The sequence below is a fragment of the Leuciscus leuciscus genome (genome assembly GCF_965113295.1).
Source record: "Leuciscus leuciscus genome assembly, chromosome: 17".
NCBI lineage: Eukaryota > Metazoa > Chordata > Actinopteri > Cypriniformes > Leuciscidae > Leuciscus > Leuciscus leuciscus.
In genome coordinates, this window is record NC_138741.1 from 19,249,322 (window position 1) to 19,268,817 (window position 19,496).

Genomic DNA, 19,496 nt, shown 5'->3' on the forward strand with positions numbered 1-19,496 from the left:
TTAGGATCTTCAATGCAGCAGAATTTTTTTCTGTGGCTCGATACAATCCTGTCTCAGAGGTCTACAGACAATTCCTTGGACTTCATGGCTTGGTTTGTGCTCTGAGATGCACTGTTGACTGTGTGCCTTTCCAAATCATGTCCAGTCAACTGAATTTACCACAGGTGGACTCCAATCAAGTTGTAGAAACATCTCAAGGATGATCAGTGGAAACAGGATGCACCTGGACTCAATTTTGAGTGTCATGGAAAAGGCTGTAAATACTTATGTACAAGTGATTTTCGTTTTTTATTTTTAATAAATTTGCAAAGATTTCAAACAAACTTCTTTCACGTTGTCATTATATGGTATTGTTTGTAGAATTGTGAACAAATTGTGGAAAAAGTGAAGCGCTGTGAATACTTTCCGGATGCACTGTAAATGTTTACTGAAGGGTTCTTTAGGAAATCCAAAATGGTTTTTCTATGGCATTGCTACAAAACCCTCCCTTGGAACCTACATGTACCGTACATGGCCATATGTTCAGTTCAGTTCAAAAAAGGTCAACTGAATCATAGGAAATAAAACTGGTGTAAACTAATACTTGGTACAACAAATACTGCAGAAATATACTTAAAAAAAATGATTTTAGTGTCAACACAGTACCAGTACCAAAGTACTTAACATTTGATGCAATCTATATAACCCATGGATGTCTAATCCTGGAGGGCCAACTTCCTGCAGAGCCTAGCTTTAAACCTAATTAAACACACCTGAACCAGCTAATCGAGCTCTTCAGGATTACTAGAAACTTCCAGGCAGGTGTATTGATACTGATACTGAAGCTGAGCTCTACATGAAGATGGCCCTTAAGGAGCAGGATTGGACACCCTTAATATAACCAAAGTCCTTTTAGGCAAGTCGTGCCACTCGGCCGCCATCTTGGCAACGCCTCCGGGCAGCTATTTCGGACTAACAAGACCAGGCTCCTATCTAAATGAATGGGCAGAGAGTCAGAACTGCACTTTCACTGGTCACCGGGACATAAAAACTGCATGTATAGAAACAGCAGTAAAATATGATAAAAATCGCTGAAAAAGTTTGATGACTTTGCCCCAAAATAAGGTTTAAAACGCCTTTCCCCCCGCAGGTTATACTTTACTACGCATGCGCAAGGGTTCACGACACCAACTTAATTTACGTCTCTATCAAGAATGCCGGTGTTGTGCAATATTCAATGTCAATATTGTTCTCCATTATTTAAATATAAGCAGGTTTGCACTTTATCAGTAATAACAATGTATTGTATAGATCAGTTGTTTTAACTATTCATTAAAATGAATCGGTTCAAAGGAGTCATTAGTTCGCGAATTGGACGTGTCATACGGTTGTGTGATTATCCCAGCAGTTAGGACATGGACATCCGACAAGGTTAGTGTCAACACAGAAAACATTACATCACTGGATAGGTTTTTTCATTTATTTAGAGAGTAATTTTATGTCAGCTGAATGTGCGGAACGCATTTCAGAGAAGATAAGGCAACGTATTTTAGCACAATTCACACCCAGCGGTAAATCAGGAAAAAATATCTCCGAATGCTCCACATGAAACTTTGGTCTTCCGACCTTTTACCATCATGTTGTTTTATTTTAATTAATATGTGCGAGGGAGAGAGAGCAAGACAGCGCTTAATTTGGAGACGGTGAAGTCTTGTTTACACTTTCGCCTGGCTCCGAAGAGAGAGAGTGAGTGCGTGCGCGCGACCGGGGCTCTCTCTCTCTCTGCTTGTTCTTTCAGTTAAATATGCGCCCTGTCAGTGTCACAAGCGCAGCAGTTCATCTACATTACTCACCGATCAAATAAGACATATTTTGTGTCTTTTACTTAGAATGTAAGGTAACATATTTGTGGTCGATATAAAATGCTTTATTTTCGCGTTTTTATCACTCTCTTCCATGTGGATTCCATCTGATCTTGCACACGCCACAACTCGCTGTCGCCAAATCGTCTCCGCTGTCGCAAAACCTCAACTGTGCGCATGCGTCAGTGGAACCAGACGATAGGCTTAAATGTTTCCCGACTTGACTGTTAAAAGCAGATGATTGGCTTTCCAGCGGGAGGGGCGGGACATGTGCATACAACCACCATCTTTGCCGTTACGGGTTTTCCTTATATAGTTGTATTGAGGATTGAGGAAGTGGCATGTCTCTTATATAAATTGTCTCTGATATAACCCAATTGAAAACAAAGTGCTAAACAGTGGCATTTACTACTGCAGGCACTTCTGGTAACACTTATGAAAGATTAACATTTTGAACTAATTGTTATTTTTTAATGAATCGCTAAATCAGACCTGCCGATGCTCCTCACAAACCCAAATACTCACCAGCGCTGACTGTGATGGCCTCAATAAACTGGTCCCTCCAGCTGTTGGTGCCAACCAGAAGAGCCAAGTTTGTCTTTTTAATCAGCTTATCAACAGTGTTCTATAGAGAAGAGAGACACAGCGAACAAAGAAAATGTATGGCTTCATTACTGTCCAGTGCAACTGATAACAAGAATCAACAAACAAACACACACTTCAGACGAGGCGGACCACAGTCCATCGAGTGTTTCTGACTGCTCTCTGGTCTGCCCCGCTGTGAAGTGTGTGTGGGATCGGAGTGTGTGTACGTCTCAGCATGGCTAGTGCGTGTGGGTTGAAGTGCAGGCGTGTGCATGTGTATCGTTCTGAAGTGTGTGGAGGCGACCGATGAGATGTCAATGTTTAAGATCCTTGAACTTCCCTGACAGAATGAGAGTGTTTCTATAAGGAACTAGAAGGAAACTTGTTTCTACAGAACAGCAGGCATCTGCACACTTGCAGTCTGATGTATATCTAATTCATACTGTGTGTAACATATAAAGTAAGTGATAAATGTAGTAACCCAGTGTCAGGTTTGTGTAAATACTAGCAACTATTGTCAATGAAAATCATCCACAAATCATAAAAAAAGCCCTCAGTGTACCAAGTATACTGAAGTAGAGATCTTAATGGGCAAACTGTTTTGTATGTTTCATATGATAATTGGCTATTGGTAGATTTATGGCAGTATGCATGTAAGTGAATAGTTCATGTAAAAATTAACATTTTGTTTTAATTTACTCAACCTCAAGTTTTGTGTTTCACAAAAGAAAAAAGTCATACAATTTTAGAACGACATGAGGTTAAGTAAATGATGACAGAATTGTCATTTTTGGTTGAAGTATCCCTTGGTTGCTTTAATATGATTCTGAATAAATTAAAAAGTGGGAACTGTGTAGCAAAATAACACACCTTAAATTCATAAGATTCCTCGATGATAACCTCCAGTTTGGGGTGATCTCCGAGCATTGGCTTCCCCATTTCAGCGATGCGCCGTTCCTCATCATCTTCGCCCGTCAGAGGCTCCTCCTCTTCCTTCCCCACCTCTTTCTCCTCCTCTGAAAACAAAAGCACCAGTCAGCGAGTAGAAACCAAACCCACCAAACCAGCCACCTTATAATTCAAATAATCATCCAAAACATGTTTGTGGACCAACAGGTTTCTGTGGATAAACTGGATTGTGTAAATATAGTTTTTGTCAAAATGCTACAGTGAACAAGAATTTGGCTCAGCAGGGAAAAATCCTTTAAAAGGTCAAAATCTCAGATCTTCATTGGTAAATTTAGAAAACAGGGTCCATTTCATAAATCATACTTTTATAACAGAACATATACAGACCACTGTGATTCTGTTTATATGAGAGCTGTGTCATTCGTTTCAGCGATGCAGCTTCTATTGGCCCAATGGAATTCTGGGTAAGTAAGTGTGTGACATACACAACCCCTGATCATGTGACTGGGTTTAGCCCAATCAATCACCCACATTCACACACACAATGAAATGAGAGGGTCAAAGGAAATGAAGCAGAAGCTGATCGACATGGAGGTATGATGTGATTTGGAAATGAAAACACTTAACATTAGAGACATGCACACACTGATGTGGACAGAAAAGGAAAGGGCTGGGAAAGGAGAAAATGACAATCCTTTGGGCAGCAACATGGTGATTTAGTCCTATCACATATATTCTCTCTTTCAATTTCTCTTTCTGTCTCATTTATTTCATATTTCTTTTCAGTTCACAAGCTCAGCTGGCATTACCGCAACACCAACAACAGCAACAGTCATAAAACAATGTTATGATGATTACATTCCCAAGCTCAAAACAAACATGAGCCTCATAGGCAGAAATGGCAGCATAAACGAATGAAATATCTAATGGAACGAATAAATCTCAAGCCACAAATGAACCCAGAGGCATTAGTGGAGGATTCCAGCATAAGATTCACTGTCAGATTAATGGCAGAGCAACTCGCTCCTGTAGCCTAAACAGCCTCTCCCTCTCTGTCTTGATATTTTATGTTTATCTGTTCCTGTGTAATCCGTTCATCTTTATTCTCAGACGGCAAGTTCTCCTTTTTTTGTGAATTACTTGGTTTTCCACACATTTCTGCCTGTTGATTTGTGAGATAACAAAATACACACATCACCATCTTTCTGTTTCTGTCCCTCTGAATGCAGATCATTTTTTCCACTTTGTGTATAGTCTTATAAGTTATTTCACCATCTCCTCTGTATTGTTCATGGTTTTAGCATGTAACAGTCTCTCAATCATTTTTCTCGCAAATGGTAGAGCTATCTTGTTCGGGGTATATGTAAAGACGACGCATTAAATTGAAAACAAGAACTGATTGGTCAAATTGTAATGGATCTGTTTGAAGAAGCAAGTCAATACGAAATGTATAGCGGATAATGGACTGACCAATAACTAGTTGAGGAAAAACTGAAGAGGAACAGGCTGAACAATAATTGGGTATCACAAATATCAATAATTGGGTCAGAGAGGTATGATTGATGTCATGCTTAAATTCTGCGGTCATTCATTTTATTTAATTTTATTATCTTTATCCAGCTGGTAATGAAAGTAATACATTTCAGGCCTACTGTAGATCTGTGTCCACCACTGAGATGTGTAGCGTGACACAACCACAGAAAAAAGCTAAAAGATGGATAGGAAGTACAGTAAAAGACCAAAAGAAAATGTGGCACATCTCAGAAGTAATAAAGTAAAGACAAATTAAAAATGAATTGGTAACATTGAGATTTTGTGATTAGCTTTGGTAATTGAATGAGATGCTGCATATTTTTTTATATTCTGTCTATAGATGTGACACAACATTAAGATGGAGTCAGGTTCATGTAATTTGATATTGATTTAATTGGCTGATGTTCTCGCTCTCTTGTTTTGTCCTTGAAAACAGAGCTATCATTTTCAGTCTACAGCTTGTACACACACACACACACACACACACACACACACACACACACACACACACACACACACACACACACACACACACACACACACACACACACACACACACACACACACACACACACACACACACACACACACACACACACACACACACACACACACACACACACACGCGTTCCTTTCATTCTCATCCAGCCATCTCTTTTGCAGTCCTTTATTTTTTCTAGTGTCTCTTCTTTTCTTATTTCTCTCATAATAAGCAATCTCTTTTCTCTGTCTATGATGGTTTTGAATTATCCAGGGTACTCTCAAATCCCTTACAAACTAAGCTAATCAAAAGCAAATGGACTCGATTATTAATTATTTTGAAAATGTTTCACCACTCATCTGAGTGCCTTAATCAATTTTTTTTGGTTAATCACTGATGAAGTCATATGGCTGTGCAGCAAAACATCATAAAAAATGCATAACCAAATCCAGTTGCATTTCACTGAATTCTACCTGATGTTCCTCTCTCGAATTAGCTCCTATTTACCATGTTTTGACCTTTGGACCATTTTTATTGCATCTTATATCAGTTATGCTAAAATACAACATTAACCAAAACCAAATGAATATCAAAAAGTAAATCTAAATACGATGAAAACATTTGATACAAATTAAAACACTGAAGTGCTGGGAAACTGAACCGCTCTGCTTCCTGGAAAAGAAATGTTTATCCAAATGTGAGATGAAACACACTCAAACAACCTTGGCTTTGAAGACAGCTCACAATCTTGAGCTAGGAGTCTTTTCGAGCTCCCCTAATCTCTCCTCATGATTTACAGCCCAGTATCTGAACTCATTTGCTGGTGTGTTTTGACATTTCCTTTGTGTCTAGTTATGAGATTATTGCAAGGAAACGAAATGAAACAATTCGCTTTGAAGCTTTCTTTCTTTCTGAAGTATCCTGAGCACACCCTATATGGTAAACTACACAAAGATTGTGTAAGAGATGATGATCACTATAAATAAAGGATCATATCATTAAAATGTAACTGCCCTTTTTAAATAAATGTTTTGTGTATTATATGAACATACTGCAAATTGTAACATTTCACAATATTACTGATTTACTGTATTTTTGATCAAACAAATTTAGCTTTGGTGACTTTTCAAAAACAAAAAAATCTTACTGATACCAAATTTTAAATAGTGGTGTATATTGAAATAAAGTGCAGATACTTGTTCTGAAATCCAAATTTTAAAAACATTTTATCTTACTTTTGCTCCTAAACACCTTAAGATATGATAACTTAACTGGCATATTAAGTAAGATATGGAGAAAATATAGCAAAACGTTGTTCTGATCCTGGCAAGGTCATTTCTAAAATAAAAAATGTTCTAAAAAAAGCTGCACGTTACCAGAAAATTTTAATCCCTTTTAGTGCTTTGATTGATTGACAGGTGAGTTGGCGGTCCCTCACTGGACGCATCAGGACCGATTAGCAGCTACATTACGAACGCTGAAAACTGGGTCTTTATTATGTTTTTGCTGCAATAATCTTTAACTAACATTAAAACAAGCATCATATGTTTAATGTATGTGTGTTATTATGCGAGTAATTGTGTAATCATCGAAAGCAAAGAAAAGTCATTCGATTAGTAAAACAGCACACAGACACCAGGAGAGAGAGACAGAGAGGGTGAGACTCTGCCCAGAGGGAGAGAAGAGTAAAAAGCGAAGGAGACACTGTGAGAGGGAAAGAAACCTCTGTATACTGTCCATCCTCTCCTTCTCCAAAGTGGCGTCTGTAGCTCTACGCAAAAGCTGCATTGCTTATCGTATTCCTCTCGATTGAGAACCCTGACTGTTATCGTCTTCCTGCAGAAACAAGACAACAGGAGGGGGTTGGAATAATGCATGCATGATACACACACACACACACACACACACACACACACACACAAGCACACACGGGGACTGGGCTGCAGGGCTGTCGATGGTGTGGTTTGGCCTGTAGTTGATCCCGATGATGATCCAGAGGACTGGTGTTCAGTGTGTGTGTGTGTGTGCTGTATGTGTGGTTTCCTCGGCAGACTCAGGCCACGCCCCCCACCTTCCTTCTCATTGGTCTCTACGAGCTGAGGGTCTCCGATCTCCAGGAAGAAGCTCTTGTTCTTCTCGTATTCTTCGTCATCAATTATCCTGACTTTTATTGTTTTGCTGGAGAGAGGGGGAGAGAAAGAAAAAGAAGGAGAGGGAGAAAAGAGTGAGGAAAAGACAGGCCAAGAGAAAAAGAAGAAAGATAGAGAAACGGCATGCAGTCATGCACAGGCAGACAGTCAGAATAAGAGGATGATGCAAGAGAGACAGATAGAGAGAGAGAGAGAGAGAGAGAGCAGCCTGTCTAAATACACTCACAAACACAGATACAATCAATATTCCCTCTTATTTTTGTACTTGCTGTGCAAAATCATTATTCAATGAAATGATAGCTGTTTCTCAATTCCAAGAACGCAAATGACAGACTCTTGCCAGGCTACCTTGAAAGAACGAACTTAGAAGGACGCAAGGACCCAGAACGCATCCTATTGCGAATTGAGATGTGCTGCGATCTTGTTGCTCAACTGACCGTCCCAGCATATTATAGGCCAAATTACAATAAATGGAACATAACATAACAAACAAATGTCATAACCTATTAAAATATATATTTCATATTATAATAGACATTATTTTCATAGTATTTTATATCATTAATGTACTTTTTGTATTTGTGAAAATGAGTGTATGTTTAATGTTACTTACGCTTTGTTAATGCTAAGATTTGTTTTAATATGCCAATAAAAATCGCACAGGCTTTCTCCAGGTCTTTATCACTTTATTAAAATTATGCAAAACAAAATGCCAAACGTTTGCTTTCACGATCTGTCACATATTTGCGAGCTTAGGCGGGAATCTCTTAAGTGAGAACGAACTCACAGGCTTCCATACGTCGACCACCCGCAGCTTCTTCTGGAATTTCTAACTGTTCAATTTTATCATGTCTGCACTTGATGCATCCTCGATATCAAGAACACATCCAGGTGATTTAATGCGATGCGTTCTCTGTACTTGCTTTCTTGAATACTGTAATTGAACTTCGACGGTTGATGATGTAGTACGAGAACACAAGGTTGCAAGATCGCTTAAAAATGGATATTGAGAAAGTCATTGACTTTATTTGACTCTTTCTTTCAGTTGTATAAATATATTTATAATGTATGTTCAGATATTCATACAATATATTCTGGTTTTTCTGAAGTTTTCTGAAAATGAGGGGAAAAAAGCTGGTGCTGGTTGGCAACTTAAAAAAAAAAAAAACACTGGCAGGGAAAGAGTTAAATAAAGTCAATGGATGTGCGGATGGACCCTAGCTGAATTGGCCATTAATTTAGCTCTGACATTGTTTTCCATCACATTTTTTCCCGTCATCAGCAACATCTAGCCCGGCATTCTCAGAGGGAAAATTGAATACAAACGAATCCAAGCTAACAACATCATCATCAGAACCATAAACAAAATCTTTCATGCACAGATTCAGCCCACTTGCTGCCATGCTCGCATGACCTTTCTCCAAGAGTAACCGCAGCGCAGAACATTACAACCAGAAAATCTCCACAACCAACCATGTCATATTGACCTAATGTCATGATTAAAGTCAACAAGAAATCAAAATTGACTCTCTTGGCCTACATTGTTTAACATTTAAAAAAATATATATTACTAGAAAAATTCGGAAAGTCCGAAGCAAGGACTGCTGGGATGACATTGTCCTGCACAACTTCACAAGCAATAAGTGGAATGGGAACTTTAGAATAACACAACAGTCATGATTTATTACACTAGAACGCTATATTCAACAACAACAACAACAACAACAACAGTTCGTTCTGTGTCATGTCATTTTGCAATTTCTACACCATTGCACATGGTTTTCAACCCCAACAAGTGTTTATATGTCCTCTTGAAAAGAATAGAAAAGGTTTTTAACCAATTTCAGTCGGATTTGGCCAATTAATTCTGACTCTTTTTATTCCAACTGTGCTACTAGTCCAATTACAAATGGATTATTAGGGTCCATGTAAACACAGCTAATGAAGAAAAGGCATGAGAAAATGAAGCAAGGAGGACAGAAGAGTCATCAAATGCTGGCATACGCTTCAGGGAAGACTAATAAACACAAACACTATCTTTCTGTCTTTCTCCATCTCTCACTTCTCAAAGACAATTTCATGTTCCTTCATTGGTTGTCACAGAAACAGTGTTAGATAGTTTCCAGATCTGCACTGTATGCTGCATTAAGCTGTATGTGTGTGGGAATGACCCTCTCCACTTCTCATCTGAATGTGGGTTAGGTTCAGCTGAGGTCACGGCAGTGCGCTAACGCTACATCAATTAGTCATAGAACTGCTTTTACACGCACACAAAGGTTTTAAAATCACAGCGCATGCCGTTTTATTATGCGTGCATGCATGTGGTGTTTTCTTCCTATTTATTCTTTGTACGTTTTGTTCTTGTCAAGTGTTTTTGACATCCGTCATCTGTAGTTACTGGACACTTGCATAATTTAATTACCCACCTAAATTCCCCCTCTCTCATTTCAAATGATGTATCACATTTTTAACTGTATGAGACAATGGTTATTAAATCTGACAGAAAACAAAGTGATCTTTTAAGTGTGTGTGGTGTAGATGAGATGTTAATTAGAAATGTTCCTGAGCTCTGTGAATAGTGCAGAAGATTTTATCATTCAAAAGAATCAAGACATAACATATTCACAAGCAGTCAACACACCAGAACTCAGTGAAAACATGTTAACAGTTTAAGCTCTGGGTGAGACAAACTGTGACCATGTGACACAAAAACACCTTCTAAACCCACTGGTAGAGTATCTACACCTTTCACAACCATGTTGCTCTCACCGCTTATCAGTGGCGGAATGAATCAACTGCTGTTGAAGAATCTTCAGCATGAAAGCAAAATAAATGATATTCTCTTATGAGCCAATAATGTAGGGTTTCTCAGCTTTTACTATTCGCATGGGCCTGACCTGACACACCCCACACACACAAAGGGACACTTGACATGATCGACGTGAAGACTCACACCTTGAAGCCTCTTGTATTCAGTACAGTATTTCTCTCCTTGTTTGCTGTTACAGTAGATGACAGTGGCTTTATGCGTGTGTCCCGAGTTCCCCTCTGAGAGCGCCTGTCTCTCTTTAGCAGCTCAAATTTGAGCCTGCAGGAAATCAAAGCGTGCTTTAGATTAAGCCAAACGGGCAGGGGCTTGTGGGGGACGCTCGGGGTCTTGAATCTCTGATCAGGGTGTTATATAAAGCTGCTCCAATTCATGCCTGACCAGAAACCAAGCACTGCAACATGAGATGTCACACATGCATCTCACTTATGAAAGACACAGTTGGGAACAATGCAGCAGATACACAAATGATATGACATTATCTGATCATTAGCATATCTGCATTGCAGTAGCCTTGGTCGGAAGAGATCCTGACACACACACACACACTTAGCACAATCTCTTTCACACAGCTCCTTAAAATACATATACATAATGCATACAGCTCATCAACCACTTCCTGTTTGAAATTATCTTCGGGTCGATGCTTCTAGAGGATTCACAGATAAGTTTAATAGACCAGTGGTGGGACAGTCAGGAAGCTTAAACTCACACACTCTTGCTGCAGTGCTTGCAGATAATTGCCCGTCGCTGCTGCATTACAGTGAGTTAGTGACTGCGGTGATGTGAACACATCTTTGGGTCTGATCCACGTTCAGGTACCAGTTTTAGGTCATTGCAGCTGGACTGGAATGAGATCCAGGCCTATTTGCTTAATTTATATGCCAAACCCACACACACACAAACACACACAGTTTGACTTACATTAGAGTCCAGAAACATTTGCCAGCAATTAGATCTGTGCTTAGCAACCGTAGAAAGAGCCAAAATAGAGCCACTTTTCAACATTGATTTAGCAAAGGCCACATTACATCGAATGTGTGTAAGAAAGAGAGAGAGAGGGAGAGGGTGAAGTAATGCAACCTCTTTAAAATTCAGATCATGTCTGCTCCTTAACACAAGGAGGAGCCACATCAAATCAATATGAGCTGACTTTTGTATGTATGTGTGTGTGTCTGTGTGTGTGTACGCACGCGTGTGTGCGGGCATATGGGTGTGAGCATGTTTAGAATGAATATAGAATGAATGAATATATGGCTATTTACTCTTTTTCTTGTGCCATGGCGAGATTCAGTAAGAATGAATTGTGCCCGTTGATAAATCCTGTCATGCAAATCAGGCAACAGTGCAAATCATAGACTTTACAGCCTTATTACACCACTGCGATGAACACCTGAATCAGCTCCTTAAAACACCAGTGCGCTCAACTATACTGTGTGTACTGTAAGAATATATAGGCCTAACTCTTTTCTACATCATTTGATGAATCACTGCTGCCAAAATCAATAAAAATAGTACATAAACAATATAGTTGGTAATTGCAACAGGCAAATAATTGACATGTCTCGTTTGCATTGGAAGGGTGCATGTTTGAGGTAAAATGATGACTTCATTTAAATATGCCTTGTGCAGAAACTGTCAGTTTAAACTGGATTGCAAATAGTAATTATTATAATAATAAATATAAAAATGTTATACAAAAATTGGATTGCACATAGTTAAGATATTAAAACATCATGCACGTTCTCAGATTTTATGAGAGAAGTGAACATAAAAACCATTAAACTCTGGAAAATTGAGAGCATAAGACTACTGTAAGTGTGTGTTTGTGCACGAGTGTGTGTCTCAAAGTCTGAATGAAACCATTTCCAACATGACCAGAAGAGCAAGGTAATGCATAAACTAATGTAAGCAAATGCAATCTCTCCTTTTGATATATTCTGTACTGCAATCTGGACTCAAGTGTGCATGCAAAAATCTTATGACCGGTTGCATGCTCATTTATCTAAACACACTTAAGCCTACGTAAAACGTGCAGGCACTCACACGTGCACACGCACACACGCACACACACACACACACACACACTGCAGGTATTGATTATGTCGTAGTGGGGTGAAATGAGAGCTTGCTGCAGAGACCTGCTAGTGAATAATGGAAGTAGAGAGAAAGAAAGAAAGAGAGAGAGAAACAGGGGGATGGAAAACTGAGCAGACGAGTATATATGCCTTCAATATGTATTACAGGGCACTGAAACACAAACATCATCTTCCATGTGATTTTCAGTACTTTAATGATTTGAATTTGTTGAAGTTACAAGCCGATTTGTGAGTGTTTAAAACATTTTCAAGCCCTTTGATAAAACATGGCACAATAAAGCATCACGACTTCCGATATATTTTGTGCATTTGCTCATTGTTCTTTTACAAACTGCAATTATTACATAATGGGATGCTTCATAACTTACAATTACATTTATTTTGTAAATGCTACTTCGTAACTAATACTGATGTTTTAAAAGGGCCTTTTGTTGGGCAGAAAGTAAAATGTGGTAATTTAGTGTAAACAAGAGTACACCCTAAGAAGAAAGGGTTAGGCCTTTATCACACTTCTGCGTTCGAAAATGGGAAGCTTCAAATAGGAGCATAAAAAAAACCCTGTACACTGCAGCCTGTATCAATGGCTGTGACCGGGATTGTTGTGATTTAGGCCTATGTCAAATTCACCAGATACTTCCAGACGTGAATTAATTCATATGCATGTGATATTCTATTCAAAATATCAAACATTACAGATTGATTCTTTTTCACTCCTGACATAAATTAAGAAATGAATGTCACTGCAACCTAGTTTTATCATAAACAGTGGTCAAATATCAAAGCTGGAGTCTTTAATCTTTCTAATGATACTCAGTTTGTCCAGATCTGGGGCCGTCTGCGATCTTTGAACGGTTAATTTAGAAGGGGTACTACATCTAAATTCTTTTCCTTTTTTTAGTTCTGTTCACTTTTCCTGCTCTCAGAATTCTAGGTTCCGGGTCAAGGTGAATCCAAACTGAACGAAAGATTTTTTGTTCTTGACACAATTTCTCAAGTCTGAACTGTCACAAGAGACTGAAATGACAAGAAGACCCAATTTCAGAACCACAGCACTTCAAAAACTCCATTGCCTCTGTCTGCTGATATCTGGCTCACCCCGCCCATCTCTCTCTCTCTTCTCAGTGTCTACCTCTCTCATCCTCTCTCGAGTGACTTTTGATGGGCAGGTCTTAAGTGAGACAGTTAATTAGATTAATGGTAACTGGCTATGTGCCTCAGGAGACTAAAATATGTGTGTGTGTGTGTGTGTGTGTGTGTGTGTGTGTGTATGTGTTCAGATGAAGTGGAAACTTTTTAAATTCCTTAGTGATAAAAGCATTTCAATATTCATGAGCTTTGTTTTGCTAATCATTAATAATGTATTAATTGAAAGAGCTGCAGTATGTTCAGATGGGAGGGTGGAGATGCAGTCCAACACGGCAGTACGAGCTGAGAGTCCTTACAAAAGCCAGCACAACAAACATCCATGCCTTTGAGCATGTACACACACACACACACACACACACACACACACACACACACACACACACACACACACACACACACACACACACACACACACACACACACACACACACACACACACACACACACACACACACACACACACACACACACACACACACACACACACACACACAGGGGAACATGTCAGAGAATGGAACAAAAAGCTGCAATAAAATTGGCCTTCATGACCTTCATAGTGTCTCTTGTTTTCTCTCTGTTCATTTACAGCCCTCTCCATCTCTCTCTCAGAGCACTTTTCTCCAACAGAAGAGCTTAAATCAAGGGCTGCTGGAACTGCAATAGCCCTGTCTGCCGGTTCTCTGTAATGAACAAAAGCTGGATGTGTGTGTCTGTGTGTGTGTACGTGTTTCAGAGGCCTTCAATCTAGTTCACCTATCTAGAAACACAACCAAAACATTCAGACCTGTCCAGAATTTTTACATTTTCTAAAGAGGCAACTGCTAGTGTTTTGGGTTGTTATAAGGATGCTGCTAGGTGGTTGCTAGGCTGTTAGCTTATTCAATCAAAGCAGATAGATATATAGAGACAGGCAGGCAGACAGATAGTCATGTCACACACACATAGTGCAGTCCTCTTTCCTCCGCTGGGCTCTCTTGATGCCCATATATGGATATATTTCTCAGCACTGACCCCTTGACCTCTCCTCCTCTAAAGATCCCACATACATCAGCTCTACTGTCACTGTAGCAACAGTGTGTGACTCCAGTAGCTACTCTACATATATGTGGAGATCAGTGGCGGCTCCAGGATTTTCTTTTTCTTGGGTGTGCTAAGGGACGACTTAATAGTTCAGAGGGGGTGCTAAGATTTTTTTTTAATAAGCGCTTCAATAACTTCAATATCCTACATTTATTGCATTTTATTTAATTTTCCATTTGACCTCAAAACTATACATTTACAAGATCGCATTGTAAAGTGTCCAGTTATTAAGCACGTTATCAAATTCGCAGAACATCTTTATTATTACATTACCTTATTACCATTAACGTGTTGTACCTGACCGAGGCCTAAGTGACTCCTCCACCATCAAGACCATTGTTTATACATATAGGAACATTATAACATTTGTTAAACTTCTTTTTACTTTTAGGTTTTTAATTACTTTTTTAATGTTTTATGCCAGTGCTATGCAGATTTGCGGTAAGGCTATAGCCCCAGCATGCTCCGCCACTGATGGAGATGCTTGATGTGTGTGTGAGTATATGTGTGTGTGATCCTCCTTATGTGTCTCTGGATCAGGTTGTTGATGGATTTTCAGAGGTTTCCAATTCTGTTTTATGCTTTATTGCACACACATACTCCTACATCTCTGATGACAGGCAAACATCCAAGCGAGACAAAAAAGTCATCATATATTTACTAGAGGTCAAATAACAGCAATCTTTCTCTAGTGTCTCTCTTTTTCTCGTTCCAGCATTCAGTCTGGATTTCTTTTCTGGGAAGAGCAGCCATATCCACTTTTCCTCGGATTACCGTCTACCGTCTAAAGAGCTGCATATTCCACACAAATGTTTCTCGCTCACACACACACACACACACACACACACACACACACACACACACACACACACACACACACACACACACACCGGCAGCTACTGGACACTCAGTAGAGACACGGCTAACCAGAGAGGCTGAGTTCAAGACAAACTGACAGCACACAAATCAGAGAGCAGGGCCCAATCCCACCAGATCATTATCCACCTAATTTCCGAACAATTCAGCACGGATCGAGAGCAGATGAGACCCATCAGCTCCAGCCAGCAGCCCCTCAGATGAGTCACAGAGACCCCGTTCCACCCTGCTGCTCCTGTTAGCACCAAAGACACCCAGCAGCTTGTTTAGATGATCCACAAATGTGGCGATTACACCTCTGCCACAGGAAGTAATGACTGTGTGAACTGGGGTAAAGATAAATGAACTGATTTGTTGGACGGGTGCAAGGCAAGCACAACTGCTTAAGAGAAAATTCTACTCATTAGGGTGTTAATAATGACGAACAGGAACAGTCTGACAGGCTTGGAGAACCTGAGGCCATCTGCACCGTTCTACTGATAGCACCAATAATGCAATTCAGAGAGGCATCAGTCTTACCGCATTAGAATAAACCAAATTCTCCAAACACACTTTCCACCTACTGACAGTTCAGTAGTCCCACCTCAAACCAAGAGAAGCACCACAGAGCTAAATATTTATACTTTTCTAGAAATCAACCTACAAATGGCTTACTCAAAACACTAAATTAGGACAAGTGAAAGTATAAAAAAAACGAAAAACATCAGAAATTACGTAATCCCTGCCATTTATTAATTTGACAAGCCTTCTTTTGTGGACTCATTCTTTATATTATTACTTGATGATTTTTACTTGATATGAGACTATTTGAAATGTCATTTATATGCATTACTGTTCAAAAGTCTGGAGGCATATATACATACAAAATATACATTTAAAAAAATGAATGAATCCTCTTATTCAGCATGGATGCCTTCAATTTATCAAAAGTGACAGTACAGACATTTATAATGTTACAAAAGATTTCAAATCAATGCTGCTTTTATCTTTCTATTCATCAAAGGATATTTAAAAAAATGAATCATGGTTTCCAAAAAAATATTAAGCAACAATGTTTTCATCATTAAGAAATGTTTATTGAGCAGCAAATCAGCATATTAGAATGATTTCTGAAGGATCATGTGACTGAAGACTGGAGTAATGATGCTGAAAATTCAGCTTTGCATCACAGGATTTAAAAAAAAAAAAAAAAAATTTATATTGAAAAAGAAACCAGAAACAAACTAAATATAATGTCATCTAATATTAATTATGCTACTAATTATATTAATTATTTTATTCAGATAATACAAATATATTTTTTTGTGTGTTTTTAGTTGAGAGGTGACATTTCTCCTTCCTTCTAACTTGAGTATATGAGAGCTGAGATCAACAAACCTCTTACAACGCCTCCGTCTCATGGGTTTTCAGCATTACTGATGTCAAAGGTCACACAGTGAGAGCCGCAGAGGGAGAACATACTCATCACCCCATTGTATATGCAAATAACCTGCGACGAGGTAATTAAAATCTCCATATAATGAAGTCAAGCTTGGGCAGGAATATAGAGCAAAGGGAGGGAGAGAGTTGCAACAAAGAAGAAACATAGAGAAAAGAAACTACAAAAAGAAAAATACTTATAAATCCTGAGGAAACTTGTGGTAATATTATGTTAAAAATTAACCTACAGTATATGTATGACATCAAAGTGAGACAGCATGTTTTGGATCTGGAAAAGGCCGACGGGACTGAACTCAGATAGGGTAAACTTGTGAACCAGAGATTTTTTAGAGATTCTAAATCATCGTGCCCTTGAGCAAAACACTTGACTTTCTGTCCACTGACATAACTTTCCTGTTCAGTATGTGGCTGGCTGCGATATACAATAGTTATGTTTCGGTCCTAAATGACTGTATCTGATCAAATCTTATAAGTGAACGAATACAGTATAGCACTGATTCGTAAGTCTTCTAAATGTGTTCCTGCCCTCAAAGACTAACTAGGCTATATCAGTAACACATCAGAGATCAAACAAATAGTCTTAATAGACAAGCTTTTAATCGATTGGTAAAAGTTACTGAATGAATCTACCGCTTCTCTAAACCGAGTTCGAGTAGAGAGGCACTGAATCAAACATCTTGTCTGAGAACAAACCAGGCATGTCAACTGTGAACGAGTATCTTTTGACCGACAATAAACCAATGGGATTAGAATGTTGTTCATTCAGTTCAGCAAAGCATAAGCAGGCAGATGAAAAGTGTAGCACTACACCAAGTTTTATAGGTGTACACACAGCATAATCCTCAATTTATGAATGTGTAAAAATGACTGATGACATCCACAATTTTAACTGCAAGGAGCCTACTTGAAATGCATTGCTATGGTGCCCAATGTAATACAATATCTCAATAGCTCTTTTTAAACACTTTAAGCATATCACTGAAACTCATAAATTATTTTTAGGCTATTGCTGTCATTTCTCTTAAGCTTGATAAAAGCCCAAAAGTTGACAAAATGGAAATAAAAACAATACATTGGCTTTGAAATCAGATATTGTGGCATTATTTCTTGCGTCTCTTAGTATATCATGTAGAGGGGCAATTTTTTATGAAAAATAATATGATTTTTTTTGGTGATTTTGAACGAATCCCAAATGAATGACTCAATTATTCACTCATAATATTCTAAGACATTCATTGGTTGCAACCTACTGGCGTAAATACGTGACCTACAAAAAGAGTCACTGTATGAATCACAGAACAAATCTGAGCACATTTTTTCGGTGAATGGATTCAAAAGATTTGAGTAACAGACATGAATCAAAACCCTAGCACTAATATCAAATAACTATAAAGTGAAAATGGCATGGAATTGCTCATTCAAAATATAGCAAAAGCTAATTTTGTCAATATAATAACATCTGGAAAGAGGTCACCAAGGAGATCTAAAATACTTGGAGAGAGTTTGATTTTGCAATAATATCATTTCGTCAGAATACATGGCTACATTTCAATGGCTGTCAATAGAAACTAATGTTGTTCTGGCATCTACCAGCAGGGATCAAAAGATCTGCTATGGATACTGGCCATGCACTTAGTGTACTGTATTGTGCTTTTGGTAAAGATTCTCCTAAATGACAAGAAATGGTACTTTGGAATGCACACTAAAGCATTTAATGAATTATTAATACACTCTTCCGACCATCGTTTCCTCTGCACAGACCAGCGAACAAATCAAACCTTTTACAGAACTCTGACACCCTCCATACACGTTTAGAGAAGAATATGGTGCAATGAGTGAAAAAATTGTCTTTGTGCACGAAAGAACTCTGGTGAGGGGCGGGATTTAGCAATGTCAATCAAATAACAGCCAATTCCATTCTAATACATTGATGTAATTGAGCTGTTTGTTTCCTGAAGGTTCAGTGAAGTCATGGCAACTGGTTTTCCGAGGTCACGGGGGAAACTTAAAAATGTCGCCATTCCAAGTTTTCAATGGAAAACTTGTAATCAGTCCCTCTTTCTCTACTGGCATGTTTCAAAATCATTTTTCTTTTCTTCTCTTTCTTCCATCACTCTTTCACTGTGCATGCGTCTTTCGAGTCTGCATCTGTTACTGTACCACCCGCCCACACACACACACAGCTATTACTCATAGAGCAACACACACACAGACACAAATACACAACGCTATTACTCAGAGAAATACACGCACACAAATGCATTATAAAAGCTTGTCAGTTTTTTCATTTCAAAAGGTTGTCTGTAAAGCCAAAGAAGCTCTCAAGAGACAAAAACTAGTAGAAAAAAAAGAACAGGGAAGGACAGATGACAAAAAAACAGACCTGTATTTCAATGGCAAAAATACATGGCTTCTAACCTGTATCTGCACGAACACTCACACACACACAGTACATTCACACACATACAGCGGTTGGACAAAATAATGTAAACACCTGTGAATTTGTACATTTCATTTTACCCCAAAATG

The 19,496-nt window shown here is 38.7% G+C and overlaps 1 protein-coding gene across 5 annotated transcripts in view; it reads right to left on the minus strand.

Annotated features, from left to right (window-relative positions):
- Positions 1 to 19,496, minus strand: part of slc8a1b (solute carrier family 8 member 1b) — a 98,659-nt gene that overhangs the window by 13,000 nt on the left and 66,163 nt on the right. For 4 of the 5 annotated variants that reach the window (XM_082143026.1, XM_082143027.1, XM_082143025.1 and 1 more), the window contains exons 3-5: positions 7,073 to 7,185; positions 3,297 to 3,442; positions 2,367 to 2,466 (exon numbers count right to left, since the gene is read on the minus strand). In XM_082143026.1, coding sequence (XP_081999152.1) covers positions 2,367 to 2,466; positions 3,297 to 3,442; positions 7,073 to 7,185 — 359 coding nt within the window. Of the gene's footprint in view, positions 1 to 2,366; positions 2,467 to 3,296; positions 3,443 to 7,072; positions 7,186 to 7,420; positions 7,528 to 19,496 lie in introns of all 5 variants that reach the window. The other variant, XM_082143028.1, reaches the window with a different exon arrangement.